This window comes from Zootoca vivipara, chromosome 1 (assembly GCF_965207765.1).
Source record: "Zootoca vivipara chromosome 1, rZooViv2.hap1.1, whole genome shotgun sequence".
Lineage (NCBI taxonomy): Eukaryota > Metazoa > Chordata > Lepidosauria > Squamata > Lacertidae > Zootoca > Zootoca vivipara.
The window spans coordinates 123,866,155-123,893,358 of NC_142582.1; the positions used below are offsets into that span (position 1 = coordinate 123,866,155).

The window sequence follows — 27,204 nt, forward strand, 5'->3', positions numbered from 1 at the left end:
AGGATATAAATATGCAGCAACAACACTTCAAATTGGCCTTTTTAAAGTTACTGTAGGAAAATGTGTTGATGCCCCCCCCATTTTTTTTCTTATAACTCTCTGCTCGCCTCAAAACTTTTTTATGTATAAAAAAGTTCCTCCTTAGTGTTTAAAATATAATATTGTGTACTCCTTACAGGACTGGAACACATATCTATTTGTTTTTTATTCAAACTTTATTATATTACAGCTTTTTATTTTCTTCCATAGGTTGTTCGGCTTAGTAATTAATAAAGGCATTGCTCTTGCCAAAACTGACACAATGGAAATAATAAATTAATAAATATGTTAATACGTAAAGCACAGAAATCTAAACAAGCACCCACTATCAAGTTCCTCTTTTTTATATACATAACAATAATTCAATTTTTTTTCATTTAATAAGTTGGAGAGGGGGAAATAACTGCGTGGACATGAAGTATTATTATTTCCAGTTAAGAAAGTAAACTGAAGTACAAGCCTCCCCCCCCCCAAAAAAAGAGAGCCAGATTCATTATTTCTTTTTTAAGACAGCTCCTGCATAGAGTTTCCAGGAATTGATGGTTTTTCCCACAACTGAAAGCCTTTCTTCGACAAAGCATCAAAGATGCCAGCTTCCTTTGTTGCAGCTCATTTTCAGGCTATGCAGAGAGAGAGGGGGGGAGAGAATATGCCTCACATTTGTATGCTGTAAAAATCATGCCAATACATACCAGCGCCTTTGAATTAAAAAACAGAATGACTAATAGCCTGAGTCTATGTACATCAGCAGAGGGTTCAGTCCTGCTGGGTGCTGCTTTGCCAGCATGTTCCCTGCAGACAATACGCTGGGCTAACCGGACCCCTGCAGCCAGCAGGAATAAACCTTCTGTTCATCAGCTGGCAGGCATAGGGTTCAATCCTGCTGGGCATTATTTTACTATTAATCATGTTTTACCAGCCTACCCCCATCCTGCCAGTCAACTCTGACATGTGGGTAGGACTGCTCGCTTATCAGTCACCTGGTATCATCAATGATGTCAGGATGCACTGACAGATGAAGAGTTCTACCCATCTCTCAAAGTTGATCCACTGGGGTGGTGAGGGAGAGATCAAGATCTGGCCCCAAAGGTTCCTGGCCTCTAGATTAGGACCTTAAATATGAAACGTGAATAGGGTTGCCAGACTCAATAGAGGACAGGACTTCTGTGCCTTTAATTGCCCTGCTCTCTTTTGAGTCTGGAAACCTTAAAGAGAAACCAGCAGACCCTTTGTTTAATTTCCAAGCAAAGGTCTGCTGGATTCTCTTTAAGGTTTCCAGACTCAAAAGAGAGCAGGGCAATTAAAGGCACAGAAGTCCTGTCCTCTATTGAGTCTGGAAACCCTAAACGTGAAGCAAGCCCTAAAATGTCTTGGTGAGGTCTCCAAGTGACTGCAGCTGTAGAAAGTTCTTAAGTGCTCCCTTCTCAATGCTGCTCACTCAGGTGCCTTTAACCACAGCCCCAAATCAAGAAGCAGCGAGCAAAACAGCGAGCGAACAGGACATAGCTGCCAAGTTTTCGCTTTTCTCGCGAGGAAGCCTATTCAGCATAAGGGAAAATCCCTGTAAAAAAGGGATAACTTGGCAGCTATGGAACAGGAACACGCTGCCATGCTGCTAGGGGGATTTCTGCAGGTGACAGTGGTAGCTGTCAGAAATGGTATCTGCTGTTGTCGCCCAGTGTGGAGGCTCTATCAGGGTTCCTAAGGGATCTATGGGGTCATCTGGAGCTGGTCTTTGGAGGGTCCCTCTTCCATCACAATCCACTTGCCTACCCCCCCCCCCCCCCGGCTCCACAAGCCACTTCTCCTAATATGATATGGCAACGTTCACTAAAAAAAAGGAGGCCAAATTGAGACAATAAAGGAAAATAAACCCGTCTTAAGCATCTTAAGTTCAGCATCTACCAAACCTTCAATCTTTTTGGAACCTGGGACCCAACCACCACTAATCCCAATGTGGAACATGGAACCATTTTAAGTTTACTTGTTTTTAACTTCCTCCTTTGTGATCAGCCTCTCCCCGTTTCTCTCCCCCACCCCCCAAAAAAGCCCTACGTTTGTTATAAAAAGGGAAATGATGGGCATTTTAGGCCACAGCGTCACACACTTAAGGAGCCGTAAATAAGTAAATTAATAACCGGCGTTAGCTGTTGAAATCAGGAAGGCATCTAGGTAGGTTAAAAGGTAAAGTTCGGTCAAAGGCGACTATGGGGTGCGGCGCTCATCTCGCTATTCAGACCGAGGGAACTGGTGTTTGTCCACAGACAGCTTTCTGGGTCATGTGGTCAGCATGACTAAATTGCTTCTGGCACAATGGGACACTGTGACGGAAGCCAGAGCGCAGGGAAATGCCATTTACCTTCCTGCCACAGCGGTACCTATTTTTCTACTTGCACTGGCATGCTTTCGAACTGCTAGGTTGGCAGGAGCTGGGGCAGAGCAGCGGGAGCTGACCTCATTGGGCAGATTTGAACTGCCAACCTTCCGATCAGCAAACTCAAGAGGCTCAGTGGTTTAGACCACAGCGCCACCCGCATCCCTGCATCCTGTACATGGACCCAGTTTTAAAAAATCAAATGTTAAAAAGGATTACCCAAACTGGTTGTGATAATAAATGAAAAGTGGGGGAACAGAGGAAAACTTATTTCCAAAGGTTATACCTCTTTAACAATGCTTCCGGCGCTTAGCTGCTTCTTCCTCTTCAAGCAATTTCTTCCTCTTTTCTGCCTTTACCACTTGTTCCCTTCTGTCCTGATTTTCCTACATTCCAACACACAAAAATCTAAAATTCAATAGAAGCTTGACAAAAAAAATAATGCACATGGATAATAAACCCACCTAATTTGAAAATTGCAGCCCACTTTTTAAACAAAACAACAACACATTCCTTGAATTAATTTACAAACCACCACAGTAGATCACTGTGCACTGGGACGGAAACCATGCTAAAGTAGTATGAGATCAGGGCAGTCAACGGCATGCAATTTGATTTAATTTGACTGGCGGTGGGCTCAGGACATGCAAGGAGGAAAATACTGCTTCATGAAACTACGAATTAATGTATGGGATTCACAGCCACAAAATGTGCAGGGATACACCGTATTTTTCCATGTATAAGACGCGCCCCAATTTTAAACCAAATTTTTAAAAACCTAGTCTTATGCACAGAAAAATACGGTAATTACAACATACAACCAGTTACTAAATTCAGCAGCAATTGTACAACTCCCTGTTCATTTGTTATTAAAAAGAGTCAAATGAGTTTGCTGCACTACCCATGCGTAGAGAAGTAGCATGTGCTTTATTATAACCATGTTATCTACTTTAGCTGCTCATACCAGACAAAGGCTACAAAGCAGAGTTCTGAGTAGATGAAAAGACTTTCTCAACAAGGTTCTTTATGTCCTCCTTCCAAACAAAAGCCCCCACGCAACATTGCAAATTATTCTTACAACTCCCTCTTTCGAATTTCAGAAGTGGCTTGCTATCAGCAAGTATAGTGGAGAGGGCTTGTGCTGGTGCCTCTGTGCATGCAGAAGCGTGTGAAAGTCAAACACACTGCTGTATGCGCACGTAATTCCTTTGGTATCAAAATGCCCACAAGAAGCATGCAAGCTAGAGATTTGAGGATTATATTCAGTTCTAGCAAAGACTAAGGAGCTGCTGGTGGTTCCTTCTACCAGAAATGGCTGGAATTTTTAAGTACGCAGTTTTGTGAAGCCCAATAATTTTTTTATTCCCACAATGGTAGTTTCACGCATTTCTGACATTAATTGGTAGCTTTACTACATCCCCCTTATTTCCGATTTTCAGGCTGTGAGTGCCATTACTTATGTAGCCAAAACAGATTCGCCCACAAACATGAGGGAAGAACCAGTAAGTTCAGGGGAACCCCGAGTTTTGCAGCAACAGAAAAATGATTGCGGGGGTAGGGAGATAAGAGAAGGAATTCACAATATACAGCCCAATGAGAACAAAGTGTAAGCAGTATCCCTCCCCCAAAATTGCTGGCTGCTGGGGTACAAGAAATTAAAACTGGGTGGAGTGGGAATGGAATATATTGGGAAAGGGCATGGCTGGCAGGAACCCTGGATGGGAACATTCCACATAGCAAAATTTTGTTGCGGGTCCCACTTGTCATTATCGAACCTTGTTTATTATTGCAAACCTTGAGAGCTTTGATGAAGAGATCCCTGAAGGTTTTCATAGTGTTAAAAAGATCATCTAATGAGTGTGTGTTTCGATCTTCACAGAGATAATCAGCAAGCTCAGCTTTCTTTTCCACAAGGGCATTCATTTCCTCACCCAGTTCCTTGGAAGCATTTACGCTATCCTACTTGCAAACACAATTTGCGCATGTTAGAAAACATTGTTCAAAATAACATTGCACCTGGTGCGGTTTGTTTGACTGCTTTTTACAGTTTCTATTTCGTTGGTCTTAATGCTCTGCTTAACCATTACTTGCTAATATTATCAATAATTCAATAATCTAATAACCTTTATTAGGCATAACAGACCAATGCTTTTCAAACATATTATATATAAAATATTTAACATATAGACTCAACAAATAAGACTTGTATTAGTTAAATCATTAACTCTAGAATTCAATACTAATCCATAAAAATAGATTAAAACTTCTCGTAATAAACCTTAGTTAAAACAACAACTGATATAAATGATATTATCATAAGCAGCCTCAGACAACAACAACAACAACAACAACAATAAGGTAAGGTATAAAAAAATCAAGAAAAAAAGTATGTGAAAATAGTTCAAAAGAGCTCTTTAGCAGCTTGTGAGCAACTTTATGAAATAAATAGAATAAAGGCCTTTCTAGCCAATCATCTTTTAGCCTAGTAAATCGTAGGATCGTAGAACCAAGGGTCCTCTAGTCCAGGGGTCCCCAAACTAAGGCCTGGGGGCCGGATGCGCCCCAATCGCCTTCTAAATCCGGCCCGCGGACGGTCTGGGAATCAGCATGTTTTTACATGTGTCTTTTTATTTAAAATGCATCTCTGGGTTATTTGTGGGGCCTGCCTGGTGCTTTTACATGAGTAGAATGTGTCCTTTTATTTAAAATGCATCTGTGGGTTATTTGTGGGGCATAGGAATTCGTTCAATTTTTTTTTCAACATATAGTCTGGCCCCCCCACAAGGTCTGAGGGACAGTGGACCAGCCCCCTGCTGAAAAAGTTTGCTGACCCCTGATCTAGTCCAACCCCCTGCATTGCAGGAATTTCAGCTAAAGTATCCATTGTAGATGACCATCCAACCTCTGCTTAAAAACCTGCAAGGAAGGAGAGTCCACAACCTCTCAAGGGAGACTGTTGCACTGCTGAACACCTCTTACTGTCAGAAAGATCTTCCTGATGTTTAGTCAGAATCTCCTTTCTTGTAACCTGAAGCCACAGGTTCAAGTCCTACCCTTCAGAGCAGGAGAAAACAAGCTGCTTTTCTCAGTTGTTGCTTGGGATCCAGACTTCTTCCTCAAGGAAGCACTTTTTTATTTTGTTTCGCACCATTCAGTTCACAATGCATTATTACGATGAATCTTTCTCCAGCTAGCCAGACCACTGCAATCTGCAGCACTGTCCAGAATATGCTTGTGCAAATGGCAAACCCGTCAACTGAAGGAGAAGAAGACTCTACTGCAGAAAGATCCAACTGGCTTTAAGCCACAATGCGGGCAAACATCTTGTCAATCTCTCACTCTTTCGTGCACACAATCTCTTGGCAGCAAGGGGAATTGCTTTCAGAATTTTGCTTGACAGGCTGCCTAAATTAACCAGGCAAGTCTATTTGTTCTTTTCAGCCAGCTGAAGATAACATGCATTCACCTCGTCTCTTAATGGGGTGGAGGGGAGCAGCATGGTTTTGCATCCCAGGTGCACGAGGCCCCACTTTGCAAAAAACCAAGGCACCCGGGCTGGGTCTGGACAGCGTTAGGATGAGCCACTGCTTGAGAACCACATGCATGCTGCCAGTCCCATGATGGAAGAAAGATAATATATAAATAAATGTAGGGTGACAAATTAAAAATAAACGGCTAGTCTCGCCCCACACCACCACGCACCAGTGGTCTCTCCTAAACGTTATTCCACAAACTGCACCCCTGGATAGCTCAGTTGGTTAGAACAGGGTGCTGTTAACGCCAAGGTTGCAGGTTCGATCCCTGTATGGGGCAACTGCATATTCCTGCATTGCAGGGAGTGGTACTAGTTGATCCTCAAGACCCCTTCCAACACTCCAATTCTATGATTCTAAGAAAAACCACAGGTGCTCCAGCGCATGCAAGCAGAGCCATGTTAGGGCCACTCCATTTTCTTTCATTTCAGAGGGGTCATAGCTCCGTGGCTTGCATGCACAAAGCTCCCAGGTTCGATCCCTGGCCCATTCAGAGGGTCATGGAGAGAGGATACAATACTGAGCTATATGGACCATTGATCTGGCTCATATTCACACCATACATTTAAAGTATTTGTATCAGTCATGGCTCCCCCCACAGAATCCTGGGAACTGTAGTTTGTTAATGGTAAGGTTACCAGATTTTTTTCAATGAATCCGGGGACACTTATTGTTTGCAATGTACATGTGAATGCTGAGAAAGCTGTGAATCCCGGGGACTGTCCCCGGGAAACGGGGACATCTGGTTACCATAAATGGTGCAGAGAGCTTAGGACAGTGATGGCCAAACTTGGCTCTCCAGCTGTTTTGGGACTACAACTCCCATCATCCCTAGCTAACAGGACCAGTGGTCAGTGATGATGGGAATTGTAGTCCCACAACAGCTGGAGGGCCAAGTTTGGCCATCACTGGCTTAGGAGACCCGTAACAAGCTACAGTTCCCAGGATTCTTTGTAGGAAACAATGGTCACACATCCACATTGCATGTTTACATTTAGAGCATGGCTTCCCTTAAACAATCCTTGGAAGTGTAGTTTAAGGGTGCTGGGAATTGTAGCTCCATCAAGGGTAAGCTACAGTTCCCATTTGTGGTTTTTTCTTGGGGGGGGGGGCAACACATGTACAATAAATGCATGGTGTGGATGTGACCCATGACTCTTAAAGAGAGCAAGGACCTGTGAAACCCATTTGGCAGACACAACTAAGAAACATTCTGGAATAAAAGGAAGCTTGAGTACCATTATTAAATCCACGTAACTTACTTTAATACTGGACGCGGGTGGCGCTGTGGTCTAAACCACAGAGCCTAGGAGGGCTTGCCTATCAGAAGGTCGGCGGTTCAAATCCATGTGATGGGCTGAGCTCCCGTTGTTTGGTCCCAGCTCCTGCCCACCTAGCAGTTTGAAAGCACGTCAAGTGCAAGTAGATAAATAGGTACTGCTCTGGTGGGAAGGTAAACGGCGTTTCAGTGTGCTGCTCTGGTTCACCAGATGCGGCTTAGTCATGCTGGCCACCGGAAGCTGTCTGTGGACAAACGCCAGCTCCCTCGGCCTATAGAGTGAGATGAGCGCCGCAACCCCAGAGTTGTCTGCGACTGGACCTAATGGTCAGGGGTACCTTTACCTTTAACTTACTTTAATAGATTTCCCAAACTGGACTTTCACATCATCCTTGGATGAAGATATTTTTTGCTCGATTTCCAACAATTTCTTTAGAAGGCCTTCCACTTCCACTTGCATCTCTTTTAAATTGATTCTGGAAGAGGTTTAGTAAAAACAATAACAAGCAGCATCTATAAGCAAACCCATTGTGGAAGCTTCCCTTCCTCAACACCCCCACCTCCACATATCTCTCAATGGGGAACGCAGAAGGAGAGTCTTTGTGGTGAGAGAGATCATGTATGCAAGACATGTATGCAAGGAGCCTTTGTGGGTACAGGAATCACATTTCTGCAGCAGGGTCTCTGCAGGGTCCTTGTCCCCAGTGCCCTACAGCTACCCCATCCAGCACAAAAGGGGCGCTTTTTAGCCACAAGGTGCTCCAAAGCTAAGCATTTAGGAATGCTGAAAACACAAGGGCAGGCATAGGCAAACTCGGCCCTCCAGATGTTTTGGGACTACAACTCCCATCATCCCTAGCTAACAGGACCAGTGCTCAAGGATGTTGGGGTAACAGGAGGAAGAGGGGAAGGGAGTGCCTTTGCTTACCGTAGTTCTGTGTCGTCCCCCGCCCCCCCCATGCCACAGAGTTCTCCACTTGCTCATATTCTAATTTTGCTTTAACAAACACACATTAACCCTTTTTATTTCAAATGTTAGCAGGGAGGAGAGTTTACCCAGCTGCCTTTGAAACGCACTCCAGATCACTGGGAAGCTGCAAAAGGTCTCTGTGTTTTTTTTCAACCTCCTAAAACAAAATAAAAAAGCAGGAAAAAAGTAATAATCGTGTATTAGAATTAGAATTATTAGAAACGCTAGAAAACAGGAAGCAGCCTTATATTGAGTCAGGCCATTGGGTTCATAGCTCAGCATTGCCATGGCCTGCTCTCCAGGATTTGAGGAAGTGTTATATGGCACTGTGGTCTAAACCACTGAGCCTCTTGGGCTTGCCGATCAGAAGGTCGGCAGTTTGAATCCCTCCGATGGGGTGAGCTCCCATTGCTCGGTCGCAGCTCCTGCCAACCTAGCAGTTCTAAAGCACCCAAAAAAGTGCAAGTAGATAAATAGGTATCGCTCCGGCAGGAAGGTAAACGGCGTTTCCATGTGCTGCTTTGGTTTTGGTGTTCCATTGTGCCAGAAGCTGCTTAGTTATGAGCCACATGACCCGGAAAAACTGTCTGCGGTGCAGACAAACGCCGGCTCCCTCGGCCTGTAAAGCGAGATGAGCACCACAACCCCAGAGTTGTTCGTGACTGGACTTAACTGTCAGGGGTTCTTTACCTTTACCTTTTATCTCTACCTGGAGATATTAGAGATTGCACCTGGGACCTTCTGCATTAGAGATTGCACCTGGGACCTTCCCCTAATTAGGGGAAATTGTTTATTACCCTTTGATCTACGGTTGTCAAACAATCTTCTGAAACAGATTACCTTCAACAACCGAGGTTTGACTGTATTAGGAGAAATTCGCACAAATGTGCTGACGTATTTTTCACGAGAACTTTCCCCCCCTTTTAAATTGCAAACTTATGTGGAAATGTGGAGAACTGAACTTTAAGGTTAGAAAAATGAGAACCTGAGGCAATCGAAGCCAACAGTCCCCTAGTCCCAATCCAAAGCACTCTCATTAAATATATGCTTTAATCTACAGGGCTAGATAGCCATTTCTGGGCCGCATTATATCTGATGCTTGCCACATGCAGGATGAACACAGTTTGCCTTCTCAAACGACACAGTAGGGTGGTTGTGCTCAATGATTTACTATTAGCACCACACCCACAAGCTAGGAAATGGTAAAAAGCAGAGCCCCCCCAGGAGAAGAAGCCTAAATGTTACCTGTGGTTCGCTCACTGCACATACATGTTAGGAGAAAACACCATACTGTTGTTTGGGTTCCCTTAATAATCTATACATTTTAGAGAGGGTTTTGTCTTTACTATTGAGAATTTCTTTCTCAAACCTTGTATTCACCTCATCAAACCCCCTTGTTTGAATATCTTTTTCAAAGGTTGCTTTCAATTGAAAATATTCAAGCCATGACATTCCTTTAACCTTTAGTTCGTCATATTCTTTAAGTTTAATATGTCCATTAACATTTTCGGTTAAATCCCTATATGTTGGCCACACCTGTCTCAAATAACATTTTAAGGTGGCATTTGCCTCAACTGGCGATGCCCACCAGGGAGTTTTCTCTATTATTTTTTCTTTGGTTCTCTCCCACACCTCCCACAAGGCCCTTCTTACAGTATGGTTTTGGAATTCTTTGTTTTTCTTTCCCTTTCCATATAGTAGATAACCATGCCACCCATAGATTTTGTTTACACCCTCTATCTCCAATATGTCAGGTTTCCCTAAGGTCAACCAGTCTTTAATCCAGACCCAGCAGGCTGCCTCATAATATTTTTCCAGGTCCGGTAGGGCAAATCCTCCACATTCCCTCGAATTCGTTAATACCTCCATTTTCATTCTAGCCTTTTTGCCTTGCCAGATGAAATCAGCGAGATCTTTTTGCCATTCCTTTAGATATTTAGTTCCAATAATGATGGGGATATTTTGAAACAGGAAGAGGATTTTTGGCAGGATCGACATCTTGATCATGGAGACTCTACCCCAAATAGATAAATTCATATGCTTCCATTTTACCAATTTTTTCTTTATTTCTTTCCATTTCTCCAAATAGTTATCTTTTAATAAATTTGTATTTTTATTCGTGATTTGAATCCCTAAATAATTAACTTTATTCTCAATTTTTATCCCAGTGATCCTCTCCAATTCTTCTTTCTTTTTCCCTCTCATATTTTTCGTTAATATTTTCGATTTGTCTTTATTCAATTTAAAACCCGACACTTCACCAAATTTCTCCATCTCAGTCAGTCCTGCCAAAATTCCCTCCTCAGGATTTCCAGTCATAATAATTAAGTCATCAGCATATGCTTTGGCTTTAAGGCAGTGAGATCCCACATTTATTCCTTTTAACTCGGCATTTTCCCTTAATGCTATTAGTAGGACTTCCATGGTTGTGATGAATAGTAGAGGGGACAGGGGGCAGCCCTGCCTTGTTCCTCTATTTATACTAAATTGTTCCGTAATTTCGTTATTTATAAATAATCTCGCCCTCTGCTCTTTGTAGATTGCTTTAATTCCATTATTAAATCTTTGCCCCAACTTCAAATTTTCACAAGTTTTTATCATAAAATTCCATGCGACCCGATCGAAGGCTTTTTCAGCATCTACTAATAGCAACGCTGCTTCGGTACTCGGTCTTAAATCCAAATATTCCATCAAATCAACGATTATCCTGATATTATCTTTTATTTGCCTCCCGGGTAAGAAGCCAGCCTGGTCTTTCCCAATTATTCTTTTTAAGACACTTTTCATCCGGTTTGCTAATACCCCGGTAAATATTTTATAATCTATATTTGATAATGAAATCGGTCTATAATTCTTAATTAACTTTCTATTTGCGTCTCCTTTAGGTAACAATGTAATTAAAGCTTCCTGCCATGACCTTGGTATTAATCCTTTCTCTAAAATTTCATTCATTATTTTTCTTAATCTTGGGATTACCAACTCTTCTAATACTTTGTAATATTTGACCGAAATCCCGTCTGGTCCAGGCGATTTCCCTTCTTTCATTTTCCTTATCACACTTTTTATTTCTTCTTCTTGAATTTCAGCATTTAAGTGTTGATATTTAATTTCATTAATTTCTGGTAACTGATTTTTAGTCAAGTAATTTTGAATTTCTTTCTCGACCTTCCCTTCCTCTTTATAGAGTCTTTTATAATAATTTACAAAACACTCTTTGATTTGTTGCGGATCTGTAATTTCTTCACCCTCCTCTGTTATATTATTTATTATTCTATCACTTTGTCTTTCTTTTATTAACCATGCTAGCATTCTACCTGGTTTGTTGGCATGTTCGAAGTACCTTTGTCTAGTCCAGAGTATTTTATTCTTAACTTCATTGTTAATTATTTCGGAGAGATGATTTTGTAATCTTTTAATATGTTGTCTCATCTCTTCGTTACTAGGGTTTTTTATTAAGTCTTTTTCTCTCTCTCTTATTTGTTTACTCATTTCCATTATCTCCCTTTCTTTCCCTTTTTTTATTCTTTTCATTTGCTGAATACCAAAACCTCGCATAAAAGCTTTACTTGATTCCCATACAATTCTCTTATCTGTCTCCTGTCCTTCATTTATCTCAAAAAATTCTTTTAGAACTTCCTTTGCTTTTGCTACCCTCTGTTCATCTCTCCATATCTCATCATTTAGCCTCCACCTTCCCTTTGTAATATTCCCGAATTTCAGATGGATCATTACCGGATTATGGTCCGAGAGAGATCTGTTTTGGATCTCTGCTCTATCCAAATTTAACGTTAATTTCTTGGTTAACCAAATTGAATCTATTCTTCCACCAGATTTTTGAGCGTCCGAATAATGGGTGATATCTGTAGGGTTTTTAATCCTCCATGCATCATATAACTCAAAATTTTCAGATAAATGAAAGAAGGAAAGAGGTAGTTTACCGGCATTGTTAGTTCTATCTTTGGGCGTTCTGTCCATTTCTATGGAGATTACACCGTTCATGTCACCCATCATTATAATATTTTCTCCCATGTAATCCCACAACATTTCTTGCACATTATTGAAGAATTCTTCTTTCCTATTGTTCGGGGCATAAATCCCCACTATGATCACCCTTCCCGCCTTCGTGAAGATCTCCACTCCTAGGATTCTCCCTTCTTCATCTTTGAACAACATCCGTGGTCTCAAAGTTGGGTTAATATATAACACAACCCCTCTCTTCTTTTCTGTTGCTGCTGTCACAAATTCCTCTCCTAGTCTACCATTTTTTAATACTTTCACGTGGTTACTACACATGTGAGTTTCTTGCAAGCAAACTATATCACACTTCTGTCTCTTCAACCAATATTCTATTTTGTTTCTTTTAAATTTCCCATTCATTCCATTTACATTCCACGATATACATTTCATCGTCATTCTATAACACCTTTATTGAGTTAATAAAATCCTACTTTATATCTACTATTCTTCGATTTCAGATGTTTCCTTCAACCTAAAGAGGACAAGTAAGAGAAGACAAGCAACCAAACAAACAAACAAAACAAGCAAAAAACAAACAACAACAACAACAACAACAAAAAAATGGCACACAAACACACCCAAATCTACACAAACACAACAAACACCACAAACAAACGAACACAAAAGGGGGAAGGAAGGGAGGCCCAATGACCGCCTTAATCACACACACACACACATGCACATCCACACAGTCACTCTCGCCCATTCACACCGCCAAAGGTGGAAAGAGAGGTTGACACCTCTCAATGTCAAAATACTCAGAGAGGCCAGTTTGTTGAGAGTCCAGCAACAGTTCTTATTCTAATTCTAGTTTTTCACCACCAAGTTCTTCCCAGTACTTCCTCCAGAAGCTTTTGGTATCGTTAACTGATTTAAAATAACGTCTTCTTTCTTTATAAGTAAATGATAGTCCTTCCGGGAACTCCCATTTAAACAACCCAAACAACAGCAGGAAATAAAAAATAAGTATATCAAAAAATGGGAACAAGACTTGGGCTACACGATAGAACATACTAAATGGAAAGAATTTTGGGAGAGACGAATTAATTTTACAGCTTCATATGTATTGAAAGAGAACTATATGAAAGTACATTATAGGTGGTACTTGACCCCGGTGAGAATAGCAAAAATAAACAAAAGCGGTAACAATAAGTGTTGGAAGTGCCAACAGGCTGCCGGGACAATGTACCACATGTGGTGGCTGTGCCCAAGAATTAAAAAGTTTTGGGAGATGATTCATCAAGAGATCCAAAAATTAATTAAGATATCATTTAGGAAAAGAGCAGAAGCATATTTATTAGGAATTCTCAATCGGGATATTCCACCCGATAAGATAGATATCTTCCTATATGCAACAACAGCAGCTAGGATGACAATAGCGAAAGTTTGGAAAGAACCTATTATACCATCGAAAGGAGAGTGGATTGACAAGCTTTGTGAATATCTGGAGCTAGCTAAATTAACGGATTGGATACGTAACAAACCTAGAAATAGAGTCAGGACCCAGTGGGAATGCCTAAATGATTATTTAAAGAACTCAGGAATGGGAAAAGATACATGGATGTGCCTAGAATAACTGTGTAGGATAATCGTATTGATAGAGGTTTGAAGTATTATTATTATTTTCTGTATTCACGTAAAAGTGGTTACTATCGAGAGGACAACTGTATAAAAGTGAAGAAAGGTTTAATTATGTGTTCAGTGCAGTGGAAGGAATGTTAGATGTAAAGAATGTAGGTAAGAGAAGGCTGTTGATTCAGTCCTTTCCCCCCCGTTTTTTTTTCTTTTTTCCTTCTGATTTTTCCTTTTCCCCCCTTTTTTCTATTTCCTTTTTTCCTTTCTTTTTTTTTCTTTTTTCTTCCCCCTTTTTTATTCTCATTTTAGCCTCTTAGTTCTTTTTTGGGATTTTAACTTCATGTAAACAGTATAAAATTGAAGCCATATATTGTATATATATATATGCTTGTACTGTATGCATGTACTGTTCTTTTTTGCATTAATAAAATTTCTTAATTAAAAAAAAAAAAGGAGAAAACACCATACATTGAAACCTGGGAATTGCACTTTATCCCCTCACCAAGCTACAATTCGTAGCGCCCTTGACAAATTATAGCTCCCAGGATTCTTTGCAGGAGGAGTTTGGGGCAAGCTGGTGGGGAAGGAGGGACATGCTATGGGGGGGGGCAGGGGGTGTTTAGGTGTAAAGGGAGATTCTGGCCAGGGGTGTGGGGTTGGTGAGTAGATCAAGGAAAGGCAACAGCCTGTAGCATATTTATACAGTGGTACCTTGGTTCTCGAACGCCTTGGTACTCAAACAACTTGGAACCCAAACACTGCAAACCCAGAAGTAAGTGTTCCGGTTTGCGAACTTTTTTCGGAAGCCAAACGTGCTCTGTTTTGAGTGTTACACTTCCAATTTGAGTGCCACACTTCCGTTTTGAGTGTTACACTGAGGTCTGTCTTTTTTTGCTATTTATTTTGTGTTTTTGTTTTTTTGCGGCTTTTTGTGACTGTGTGGAACCCAGTTCAGCTACTGATTGATTGTGTGAATGCAGTACATTGTTTATTGCTTTCATTTTATGGATCAATGGTCTCCTTAGTAAAATTCACGTTAAATTGCTGTTTTAGGGGTTATTTTAATAATAATAATAATAATAATAATAATAATAATAATAATAATAATAATAATAATTTTATACCCCACCCTTCCCAGTCAAGACCGGGCTCAGGGTGGCTAACAACAAGAATATCAAAGCAAGCATAAAAGAAATAATTCAATTAAAATGCAAATTAAATACAATGTTAAAATTCAATTTATAATTAGGAAACTACAAGTGCAACCTCATTTAAATATCTGTAGGATAAAGCCGTAGGGGAGGGGAACACCGGGGTCAGACTGAGTCAGTCCAAAGGCCAAGCAGAACAGCTCTGTCTTGCAGGCCCTATGAAAAGATGACAACTGCCGCTGGACCCTAGTCTCCTGAGAGAGAGTGTTCCACCAGGTTGGGGGCTAGTACTGAGAAGGCCCTGGTCCTGGTCGAGGCCAGTCTAACCACCTTGTGACTTGGGATCTCCAGTATGTTATTATTTGTGGACCTTAATGTCCTCTGCAGGTGTTAGAAGTCTGTAACAGTTTAATCCAGGCATCGCCAAACTTCGGCCCTCCAGATGTTTTGGACTACAATCCCCTTCTTCCCCGACCACTGGTCCTGTTAGCTAGGGATCATGGGAGTTGTAGGCCAAAACATCTGGAGGGCCGCAGTTTGGGGATGTCTGGTTTAATCCATTTTGCATTACAGTGGTACCTCAACTTAAGAACGACTCGACAACCGAATTTTTCGACTAACGAATTTTTAGATGGGGTTGCTTTGACTTACGAATTTTTCCGTTTCAAATGCATTCCTATGGGAAATCGCGTTTCCAATGGCGCTTTTCAACTTATGAATTTTTCGACCTACGAAGGTGCCTTTGGAATGGATTAAATTTGTAAGTCAAGACACCACTGTACTTTCTATGTGAAAGTGCGCCTTGGTTTTCGAATGCTTTGGTTTTGGAATGGAATTCTGGAAAGGATTAAGTTTGAGAACCAAGGTACCACTGCAATCATAAAATTAATGTTTTTAAAAGTGCAATCAGTTCTCATAAGGGATTCGAGTTTTGTTTTGTCTTAAAACAATACTGCTCTTAATGTATTCTCAGAATCAAAGTCAAGAGCAAGGAAGAAGCAGAAAATGCATCCATACCTCTAGGATGTGATGAAGCAGAGTAATGCTGTTTTTATTTGCTCTTGTCTCGGTTAGTTTGAGCAACGTGCTGATTCTGAAGCCTCCAGCATTCCCACTGTAACGCCCCTGAAATATCAGGTGTAATATGAGCCAACCACACAATTACAAGAAAAAGGCACACACAACATAGCCCTTTGCCATCACAGCAGGATGGCAACTGTAATAGACATCACAGACATTTAGATATCTTGAGAAGCCACCAGACCAGCACCAAACCAAGCATGCAAGACGAAAGGATGAATCATAGAATCATAGAGTTGGAAGAGACCACAAGGGCCATCCAGTCCAACCCCCTGCCAAACAGGAAACACCACCAAAGCATTCTTGACATATGGCTGTCAAGCCTCTGCTTAAAGACCTCCAAAGAAGGAGACTCCACCACACTTCTTGGCAGCAAATTCCACTGTCGAACAGCTCTTACTGTCAGGAAGTTCTTCCTAGTGTTTAGATGGAATCTTCTTTCTTGTAGTTTGAATCCATTGCTCCATGTCCGCTTCTCTGGAGCAGCAGAAAACAACCTTTCACCCTCCTCTATATGACATCCTTTTATATATTTGAACATGGCTATCATATCACCCCTTAACCTTCTCTTCTCCAGGCTAAACATACCCAGCTCCCTAAGCTGTTCCTCATAAGGCATTGTTTCCAGGCCTTTGACCATTTTGGTTGCCCTCCTCTGGACACATTCCAGCTTGTCAGTATCCTTCTTGAACTGTGGTGCCCAGAACTGGACACAGTACTCCAGGTGAGGTCTGACCAGAGCAGAATACAGTGGTACTATTACTTCCCTTGATCTAGATGCTATACAGTAATACCTCGGGTTACGAACGCGATCCGTTCCGGAACGCAGTTCGTAACCCGAATAGTTCGTAAACCGAACGCAATGGGCGCCGCCATTTTGCGCATGCGCAAAGTGCGATTTTCGCGCTTTGCGCATGCGCAGATCGCGCGATCGTGCGCGCGCGCGGCGAAAACACTTCCGGCTTTGCGCAGTTCGTAACCCGAACTGTTCGCAAACCGAGGTGGTCGTAACCCGAGGTACGACTGTACTGTACTCCTATTGATGCAGCCCAGAATTGCATTGGCTTTTTTTAGCTGCTGCATCACACTGTTGACTCATGTCAAGTTTGTGGTCTACCAAGACTCCTAGATCCTTTTCACATGTACTGCTCTCAAGCCAGGTGTCTCCCATCCTGTATTTGTGCCTTTCATTTTTTTTTTGCCCAAGTCTAGTACTTTACATTTCTCCTTGTTAAAATTAATCTTGTTTGCTTTGGCCCAGTTGTCTAATCTGTTAAGGTCATTCTGAATGAATGAAAAGGGCCCAATAATAAAAATGTATGGTATGGAGAACCAGTAGGCCTCCAGACGTTGAACTCCAGTTCCCATCAGCTCTGGGCTGGCCTAACTAGTATTCAGGGATTACAGGATCCAAAAGCACCTGGAGGGCGACAGGTTCCCCAATCCCTAAAGGATCCATAGAAGATCAGTGAGGAATCTCACTGTACTTTAGCAACAGCAAAAATGAAAACTCAGCCATGCACAAAGCTTACTGGGTGACCTTGGACCAATCTCCACGGCTAATTAAATGGCTCAGGACTGCAATACCTCAAGGACCGCCTCTTACCATATGAACCTACCCGGACCCTGAGAACACCTTCTGAGGCCCTTCTTTGTGTGCCTCCTCCTCGAGAGGTCCGGAGGGTGGCAACATGAGAACGGGCCCTTTCTGCAGTGGCTCCCAGTCTTTGAAATGCCCTCCCCAGGGACGTTTGCCTGGCATTTTCATTATACAGTGGTACCTCTACTTACGAACAACTCTACTTACGAATGTTTCTACAGTACTTACAAATGGAGCTCCGTCCGCCATCTTGGATGCAGTTTAGATAGATAGGGTTGCTTCTACTTACGGATTTTTTCTCCCAATGCATTCCTATGGGATTCGACTTACAAATTTTTTCAACTTACAAATGTGCGTTCGGAATGCATTAAATTCGTAAGTAGAGGTACCACTGTACATCTTTAAGGTGCCGGGCAAAAACTTTCCTCTTCAACCAGGCCTTTGGCTGATTGAATCCAATGCGCTTTTAAAATGTGTTGGGGAGGGGGGATTATTGGGTTGCCTTTGTTTTTTATTATATGTTTTGTGGTTTTGATGAAATATTATGCCAAGAACCGCTCTGAGACCTGCGGGTATAGGACGGTATACAAACAAACAAACAAACAATAGTTGCTGAGGAGTCTAGTACATGAACAACAACAAAAGGTATGCCCACTCAGCCATGAAACTTCCTGGGTGACTTTGCCACTATCAGCACCTTTTACCCCAGGGATAGGGAATACCAGGCCTGAGGTGCGGTGGATGTGCAAAACGCAGTCCTCCAGGCCTCTCTATGTGGCCCATGGGACCCACCCCAGGCTACAACTTTCAGTGGCCCAAATGTTTTTGCCTGGCCAGAATGCATCCTTGACAGGCCCGTCGTAGCCATAGAGGCTAGTGGCACGGCGAACCACGGCGCCAGGCGCTGGAGGGCGCCAAGTGAGCGCGGGGTTCTGGCAGTCTGGCCAGGACTGCGCTCCACGCGGTGCACGTGCTGGTGGCGAAGCTCGACTGAGCAGAACCCAGCGCTGGGGAAAGGAGAAGGAGGTGCGGCGTGGAGTCCTCAGAGAAGGAGAGAGACGCAGCACAGCCTCTCAGCCCGTGGAGTGCAAGGCAGAGGCGGGCGCACAGAGCCGCTTCTCTCTGGCTGGGGCTCCTGCGGGGCGCAACCAGCCACTAAGCCCTATGGCTCCTCCTCCACCGCCACCTCCTCTCCCTTGGCTGCGGGAATCACTTCAGCCGCTGCCCGCCGAGCCGGAGGAGGAGGCGCCCCGGAGCCTCGCAAGTGAGCGCGGGCGGTCTGGCCAGGACTCCGCGCTCGGAAGCCAGCCCCCAATCTGCATATCGCTTCCATTAAAAATAAAAAGAAGGGGGGAGGTAGAGGGAGCGTCAGCAGGAGCCCCAGCCAGAGAGATGCGGCTCCATGCGCCCGCCTCTGCCCTGCGCTCCACGAGCTGAGAGGCTGCGCCGCATCTCTCTCCTTCTCCGAGGACTCTGGGAGGGAAACGTGGGAGGGTGGGCGCCGGAGGGATTTTTGCACCAGGCACTGGATACTCTTAAGACGGCCCTGATCCTTGAATTCCCCTAACGCCTCTTTCTTCCCTGTCTGGATGGACAATAGAAAGGGGTTAAGCACATGTGTGTATAAACTAGCCTACTGTACGAAGGCAAAAGTTTACGTTGGTTGCTCCACCCACTTTTGCCCCTGCCCCACCCACCACCGGCATAGGGCTCCCCCAAGGGTCGCCTAGAAGGCAATGTGGCCCCTCAGGGTGAAACAGGTCCCCCACCCCTGTCCTAGCCTAACCTACTTTGCAGGGTTGTTGCAAAGATAAACCAGGGGTAGGAGAGGACCATATGCACCAGTCTAAAGTTCCCTGGTGGGAAGAAGAGATAAAAAAGATGAGACAGGTAGGTATTGCCCCACTCTCCCCGCCTTCTTACATAATTTAAGAAGTTTCCAACTTTCAGAATCAACTGGCAGAACACTGGCAGACGCCGGTTTGTAAGAAGTGCTGAAAAAGAGAAAGATGCAAATGTCAATTTTTCTTGGCGTTTCCACACAAAAACACCCCTGCTGCTCCGTATCTTGCATTTAAATTTAGGAAGAATATAATATTTAGGTTGCAATTGAAAACTGAACTCAGTGGGCAGTTCTTCTGAGTCCTCTTGTATTGACTTTTTAGTTGTCTTTAAATGATGAGTAACCGGGGGTGTCCAATTAAGTCACTGATAAAATATAAAGCTACACAGAACTACGAAGTGCGCGAGTCCTATAAAAATGCAAATAAAGACCAAACCACCTCCAAAAAGACATTAGAGTTTTCGGCTAGCATTATTTTCACCCGTTTGGGTGACTTGAGCAAATCAATTTATTTAATCCGGATCGCCAATGGTTTACTGGGCACAATGGCTAAGTTCTGCCTCCACTGCTGAAGGCAGTATGCTGGGAATCACAAGCAGGCTGAGGCTCCTGCTGTGCTCCTGTTTGTGGGCTTTTGAGAGGCATCTGGTTGGCCACTGTGAGAAGAGGATGCTGGATTAGATGGGTCTTTGGTCTGACCCAGCACAGCTCTTCTTATGTTCTTATACTGCCATTCCACCTTACCTTCCAAGTCCCGGACTGCAGAATCCAGGACCGGCAGCCGTGTGACACCGGAAGTTGAGTCGACGTAACTTCCGGTGTCGCTTTGCCCTTCTATGGGCACCAAAAATGGCCGCCGCCGGCTTCGAAAGTCGCTTGTACGCATGTCAGGAAGTGCGTCGACGCAACTTCCGGTGTCGCTCCGCCCATCTATAGGCACCAAAAATGGCCGCCGCCGACACCGGAAGTCGCGTCTATGCACTTCTGGACATGCGTAGATGCGACGTTTGAAGCCGCCGGCGGCCATTTTTTGTGCCCATAGAAGGGCAAATCGGAAAGGAAAAAATGGCCGCCAGCAGGAGAAAATAACGGAGAAAAACGGGAGACGAAGTGATACGGGGGACCACCGGGAAAAGGTAAGTAAAATCGGGGTTTTCCCGGAGAAAACGGGGTACTTGGCAGCTATGAATCATTCCACCCTTAGACTGGGCAAGAGCAGCATTTGGTACCAGATGCAAAACTCAAAATAAAATTGAAAGCTTGGGTTTGAGGTTCTTAAAGGGAGTTTACAGATTGTGCGGATGGGAGGCGCTGCCGGGCAATGTCAACAACACTAGGTTAGATGGACCAATGCTGTGAACCTGTTTCATTTGTTCCTAAATTGTGCGGTCCACTTACTTTCAGCGGCTGCTCTGACCAATTTTGCTTTGGGCCAAAGCAGATCCAGCATAATGTTGGTCTCTGTACATATCAACATCCCTTCAATCCTCAAGTGGTAGCTAAGAAGAGAAAAAATAATCAGACCTAGTAAACGGAGCCATGGACGAGGCAATTAAAAACCACACTAAGATCTTGTTAGAACATTCAGCTCACATTAGTTCACAAAAAATACTCACGTAACAGTTTGTCACTTTTCCATCCCAGCAATGCTCCCCAATTTTATTTCTTTCACCACCTTCTCCAAAAGACCTTTCTGAAACTCTACTTCCTCTGGCACTACTACCCCAACCTCCATTGTAGCTTCACCCAATCTCTGAAGACCAGCGCATTTCAGAACTTTTTTACCCTTAGCAGCTGAAAATGTAATCTCTAACCTATGTGTGCTTTCTCTAGAAGCCGGAGCATTCCTTATTTAGCATGAACCATACATGCCTTTGTTCTTGCTGTATTTTCAGGAGACAACAGACTTTGCCCCTGTCTAGCATCCATGGATAGGCTGGTGAAAAGGAGTACATAACCATTGTCCAGAGCTGCGATTGAAGCATCTTCCTGGCAGCTATGGTTCTCGACTGGTCCTGCCTACACCCAAGCCATTGGGCCCTCTTGGACAGAAAGGTCTTTGGAAGACTTCATGTTTCAACTGGGATGTTGCCTGATTAACAAGGCCTTATTAGCTCTAGTATAGCTCTGCATTCCCTTTCCAATCCAGCTCCTGTTTGTCCCTCATTTCCAAGGTCCTCCTTCCTGGTTCTCTCTAACGCTAGTGTGCTTCTCAGTTCCAATTGCTCCTTGCTTCTTGGCTCTGACTCAACTCCTGGCTCACCTTGGAGAGCTCTGCCCTGACAAACACCCAGGGCTAGGGTGCTGAAAGGTAAGATGGTGTTCCGATACAAAACAAAACAAAATCTACTTCTAGAAGCTGACTTGATTGGCAGTTGTCACACTGGTGACAGGACAATGGCCTCTAGCACAGCAGTTGGGGGTAGCAAACGACAGGATACAGCAATGAAACTGGGCCCTCAAAAGGCAAGCCGCTCCAAAATCAAGGCAAAGAAAAAGACAATACTGTAATATATTGTATGATCTGAGATAGTTCATAGAATATGGTTCAGAATGAAAAATAGGGAAAAGAAATACTGCACAAATCATTCCTCAGCATTCTGTTGACTTTTCAGAGGGGCAAGAAAGGCTTACAAATGTAAAAACAAGAAAAGGGTAAAAAACAGTTCCATACGTAAAAACAATACAAACATTTTAAAAACAATTGCGCGTAGCCAAACCGTTAAAAATATAGTAATTCCAGTAGAGATGCAGACTTAGGTGGCACATATGTTTCACTCACAATGCATCACTCACAATCCCCTGCTATCAGTCCCCTCTGCCTGAGGCAGCCACATCACTCTACCTAATGGTACCGTAGAACCAGCCCTGCAAACGCCTATGCTAGTCATGCAGAACTTGTAGGCAAGGGGAAGTAAAAGACAGCCTTACCTGGGAACTTCAATGAGACACAGATAAAACTGATCTGCATTTCCTAGCTCGGCTTTTTCGCCCTTGAATGCTTTCATTCTCTCTATCTGACAAAAGAGAGTAAGACCTGTCACTATCAGCGCTGAACTGCAAGCAGCGATACCCAGACATATTACATTGCTTTTTTTTGTAAATCACTTAAAGAGTGTGTCGTCGTCCCCCCTTTAACTTTATGAAGCAACAAGCATTTTATAAATTACTAGCTGGTCCGGCCACGTGTTGCTGTGGCTCATTCCTGTGACTGCCCCCACCCTGTTCCGACCCATTACCTATTCTGCCCCCTCCTCCCCCCACCCCTGGCTCATCCCTGTGATTGGCCCCATCCTGTCCCAACCCATGACCTATCCTGGCCCCTTGGCCCAGTCTGCAAAGCCGAGCTGAGATGCTATGGAGAGGGAAAGTTTCCTAGCTGCAGTACCAGTGTAGTCGTCGCTAGAGGGCGCTGTTTTGCAACCTCTCCTGTGCTCCCAGCATCCCCGGCTGTCTGAGTTTTGTGTTCGGGAACAGTGGGTTTTACCTGCTTTACCTGCCATAGGTGTGGCATCTCTCTACACAACCTGTATATGGTCACTCGCATATTTGCTTGGGACGTTGTGTCCAAATTTGAACGCAATCGGTCAAGTAGTTTCGGAGAAAAGTGGAGACTAACCCACATGCCCAGTTTACATTTTTATATATATAGAAGAAATAAATATTAAGAAGTGAACTACAATTCCCAGAGCCCTTTGGGGGATGCAATGTTCTTTAAATGTCAGAGGCATCATGCCGCTGAATACAACTTGCTGGGAATCGCAGGTGGGCAGAGCGCTGTGGAGCTCATGCCCAGCTTTGGACTGGGTGGCCACTCTGAGACGACAATGGGCTCGTCTTATGGTATGTATGCACCCACATGGCTTGCCAGCTCCAGGGAGGTCAGGAGCAACACTTGGGGTTGCCTAGCAACTGCCTAATATGCTCTCTTAATAGTTGCAGAGCATGACTAATGGCTTTGAGACAACCCTCAAGTTATTTCTTAACTTAACCTTCAGAAATAGCAAGACATCTGGCATGGGTTCCAATTCCATGAATGAAAGAAAGCTAGTCTGGCGCAGTGATGACAGTGGGGAGTGGGGAACCTTCACTCCCAATTTGGGGGTTGCATTCCCCTGGAGGTTCTTCTGTGTGCCAGTGGTGGGTGGGGCCACAGGCAAAAGTAGGCGGGTCAGGGCCACTCCCTTTTCTCCCCCTTTCTCTCTCCCTCCTCCGACCTTCTCATCTGCATGTAATTAAGCCATGCATAATGCCCTCGGCTGTTACAGGCCCAGGGAAATTGCGACAACTTTCTTGGTGCACTACTAAGCACATCTAAAATTAATAAAGGGGGGAGGGAGCCAATATTCATACCTCGTGGTTTTCAGGCAGAAGCTTCATTAGGTTTTTCAGGGCCTCGGCGTCAAACTTGCTCCTGTCTCCTTTCCAAATCATGTCAGCTATTTGCTGATTTGAGCTACAGGAAATAAGTGGAATGGTTAAGAAAAACATAAAAGCTAGGAAGAAATCTCAGCACAGGCGTCCGTCCGTCCCCCAACTTACATGGGAGTTACGTTTTGGGGCCCCACATGCATAAGTGGAATCAAATCAAGTGGGGAGCACCCCCTAAACACCCTTTAAACGCCCTCTCTTCAATCAAAAGTACTGGATCCAAAAATATCCACAGCTAGAATTGAAACTCTGGAGGAGGCGAGAGGACATGCGGGGAGGCTGAGCATTGTAAACAAAGCCCCACTGTGCCTCATGTCTCTTTGGGGCTTCCTCCACCCTCACTGACATCCTATTCGGGCTCCAGGGAGGGTCTGCTTGCAAGCCACGAGGACTCATCAGCAGCTCTCTCCCACAATTTCCAGGTTTTAATGGAATTATTTACTTATTTCCTAGCGGCGCACCTATACGCGGTTGTGCAAAAGTCAATAGTGTATTGGGGGGGATGCCTGTAAATGGGAGAGTTTATTGACAGGGTTGTTGACCGGGTGGATCCAGTTCACATGCTTTATTACTGAAGGACCCATGCAAAGTGAAATCACAGCACAAATCCATTGGCAGATGGCTTGCGTCAGAACTTTCCAAACTGTGTGTCGCGACACATTAGTGTGATGGCTGCAGTGTGTAGGTGTGTCGTGCAAACGCTCCTCCCCTGGGAGCTGGAAAGGGGTTAGTTTAACCTCTGGTTTGCTAGTAAAACTGAATTACTGTGTCGTGAAAAAGTCTAAAAAGTGTGTTGCCAACATGAAAAGTTTGGAAAGCTCTGGCCTTACGTAGACATCTCCTTTGGTTTCCCATGCTGTGTTCAGCCAGCTTGGCCACCCTCTTAAAAAGTTTTGTCATACAGTACTTATATGCTCTTACTGGTGGTAGAGAGGAAACAAACTGGAAGTAGAGAAATCATCTCAGTGGCATCTCCTGCTAAAATGGATCTCGGAAAAACCTCTGCCTGAGACTTTGGAGAGCCAGTGCCAATCAGACTAGACAATAGATGCGCCAACGATCTGATGCCCTACAAGGCTTCATATTTGCTCATGTTGAAATTCCGCTTAAGCTGCTGGGGGCCAGGTTTAGTCATCGCTTTCCCTCATCCCACCCAACGCATTTCATTGACCAAGTAACTCTCACCATTTAAATTGCTTCAGCACTATGTTCAGATGGAGACTTTTCTTTCGATCTACGAAGGAAATCTGTTTAAGAGGGGGGGGGTTAAAAAAAATTAGTAGCAGGAACAAGTTTCTTTGAACAAAGCTCTGAAACACAGAGAATGTGCAGTGGTTTTGAGATTTCTTACCATCTCCTACCTTCCTAGCACTTTTATAGTGCTTGATGTGATGTGGTTATGTTGTTGTTGTTACGTTACGTTACGTTACGTTACGTTACGTTACGTTATGTTGTCAATAGATTCTCGGCAAAATCAAGTTAACAAAAGATGCAGCTCGAGACTAAACAACTGGTTCGGAAGCAAGCCTGTTACTTCTGTATACAAACATGTGTTCCAGCACTGAGAAATGTTATTCCTCCCCTCATCAAGGGCACCCATTTACACACACACACACACAAATAATTACGGGGAATGACGCTCAGCTATTGTACCTCCTTTGGCTTCTTCAGTCTGAGTTCTGTTTTCTCCTGCTGGCTTGCCTGAGGTACACAGAAAAGTCGCTCTATGCTAATATAATCAGGCTCTATATCTTCATCACTATTGGTCAATGCTGAAGTCCAGAGAGAATGGCCACCTGGAAAAGATGCACAATAATGGAGCGTTTCCAACTCTACAATCCTATGATTCTAAGAACATCTGCAGTGCCACAGATTATAACCACCCCTGGTTTATTATAGAACACGCTTAAAAACAGCCCTGCTGGAGCCAGACCAAAGACCCATCCAGTCCAGCATCTTAATAATAATAATAATAATAATAATAATAATAATAATAATAATAATAATTTTATTATGTACTAGCTGGCCCGGTCACGCATTGCCATGGGTCATCCCTGTGATTGGCCCCACCCTGTCCTGACCCATGACCTATTCCCCCTCCTCCCCCACCCCCCACCCAGGAGAGTCCCCACCTCTACTCGGCCTAGTCTGTAAAGCCAAGCCAAGATGTTGTGGAGAGGGAAGCTTTCCTACCTGCAGTACCAGTGTAGCCGCCGCTAGAGGCCGCTTTCGTGCAACCTCTCCTGTGCTCCCAGCATCCCCGGCTGTCTGAGTTTTGTGTTCGGAAACAGTGGGTTTTACCTGCCGTAGGTGTGACATCTGTCTACGCAAATGGTATGCAAACCCTCGGATATTCGCATGTGACGTTGTGTCCAAATTTCAACGCAATCGGTCAAGCGGTTGCGGAGAAAGGTCATAAAACACAAACATGGACCTTTTACATTTTATATATATATAGATACCCCATCAGGCTGGGTTGGCTTGTTCTCGGTGTAGCCAACCAGATGCCCAAGCTGAATCTGAATGCAACATAGTGGGTAGCAGAGGTGGAACACAGCCATCATACTCACTTTTCGTGGCGTCTAAGGGAAGCGTTTGCCAGTTGAACGGCTTCATTTGCAGCACTGGCCTCTGAGCCCTCGTGGAGCCTTCAACACTGCAGGAAGGCAGGACCTTGTTGCACAGAGATGTGGCCTTCATGCTGGGAACCAAAGGAGGGCAAGGAGGGGGTGGCGGAGGTGAAGGTGAAAGCCGCAGCATAGGCAGAGATGGGAACTCTCTGGGCGTGGCATGTGCAGTTGGAAGCTGGCAAGTCTGCAAGTTTTCAGAGGATGGAGATGCTGCCGTGGCTTCCAATGGGTCAAGTATATCTGGAGAGCTTCTCTTTCCACTTGAGGGTTCCTCTTCCAAGTCCATGTCAACCTGAATGCACTTACTTGTTTTCTTGGTAAGGTGTTTTGCACCCATGTGGCTTCTCACAAAGCATTCTTTGCAGCTCAGACGTTGCGCCGTCATGGCTTTTTCTTCCTTTCATTCCAAAAAAAACAACAACCCCAAAAGAGAATGGAGACATTTATTTTCAAAACTGGGGTCAAGCAAGCGCATTTGCATCCACGGTGTATCTAACAATGCTTCTGAAAACATCGGTGATGATTGTGTTGAATCTGCCATATTTGAAATCATAAACAAGGACATTGAAACCAGTACCAAAAAAAAATATATCAAGGTTATGGATTTGATTCCCATATGGGACAGCAGCACATTCCTGGACTAGATGATCCTCAGAGTCCCTTCCAACTCTACATTTTTATG

At 43.9% G+C, this 27,204-nt stretch overlaps 1 protein-coding gene across 1 annotated transcript; it reads right to left on the minus strand.

The window, feature by feature from the left end:
- Positions 1-187: 187 nt before the first annotated feature.
- On the minus strand, positions 188-26,916 carry LOC148687744 (inverted formin-2-like). Its single transcript, XM_088673662.1, has 13 exons — positions 26,463-26,916; positions 25,546-25,688; positions 25,078-25,139; positions 23,815-23,917; positions 22,393-22,478; positions 20,860-20,960; positions 19,542-19,612; positions 15,956-16,063; positions 8,282-8,352; positions 7,581-7,701; positions 4,208-4,372; positions 2,700-2,799; positions 188-659 (listed from the first exon to the last, which is right to left on the minus strand). The coding sequence occupies exons 1-12, from the start codon at positions 26,905-26,907 to the stop codon at positions 2,704-2,706; spliced, it is 1,572 nt and encodes a 523-aa protein (XP_088529788.1). The 5' UTR covers positions 26,908-26,916; the 3' UTR covers positions 188-659; positions 2,700-2,703.
- Between the last annotated feature and the right edge of the window lie 288 nt (positions 26,917-27,204).

Coding starts and splice junctions, on each gene's coding strand:
- LOC148687744 (XM_088673662.1), bottom strand. CDS start 26,907: ATGACGGCGCAACGTCTGAGCTGCAAAGAATGCTTTGTGAGAAGCCAC. Junction 22,479..23,814: donor TTCTGCCTGAAAACCACGAG/GTATGAATATTG, acceptor CTCTTTTGTCAG/ATAGAGAGAATGAAAGCATT. Junction 19,613..20,859: donor GGTCAGAGCAGCCGCTGAAA/GTAAGTGGACCG, acceptor TCTCTTTTTCAG/CACTTCTTACAAACCGGCGT.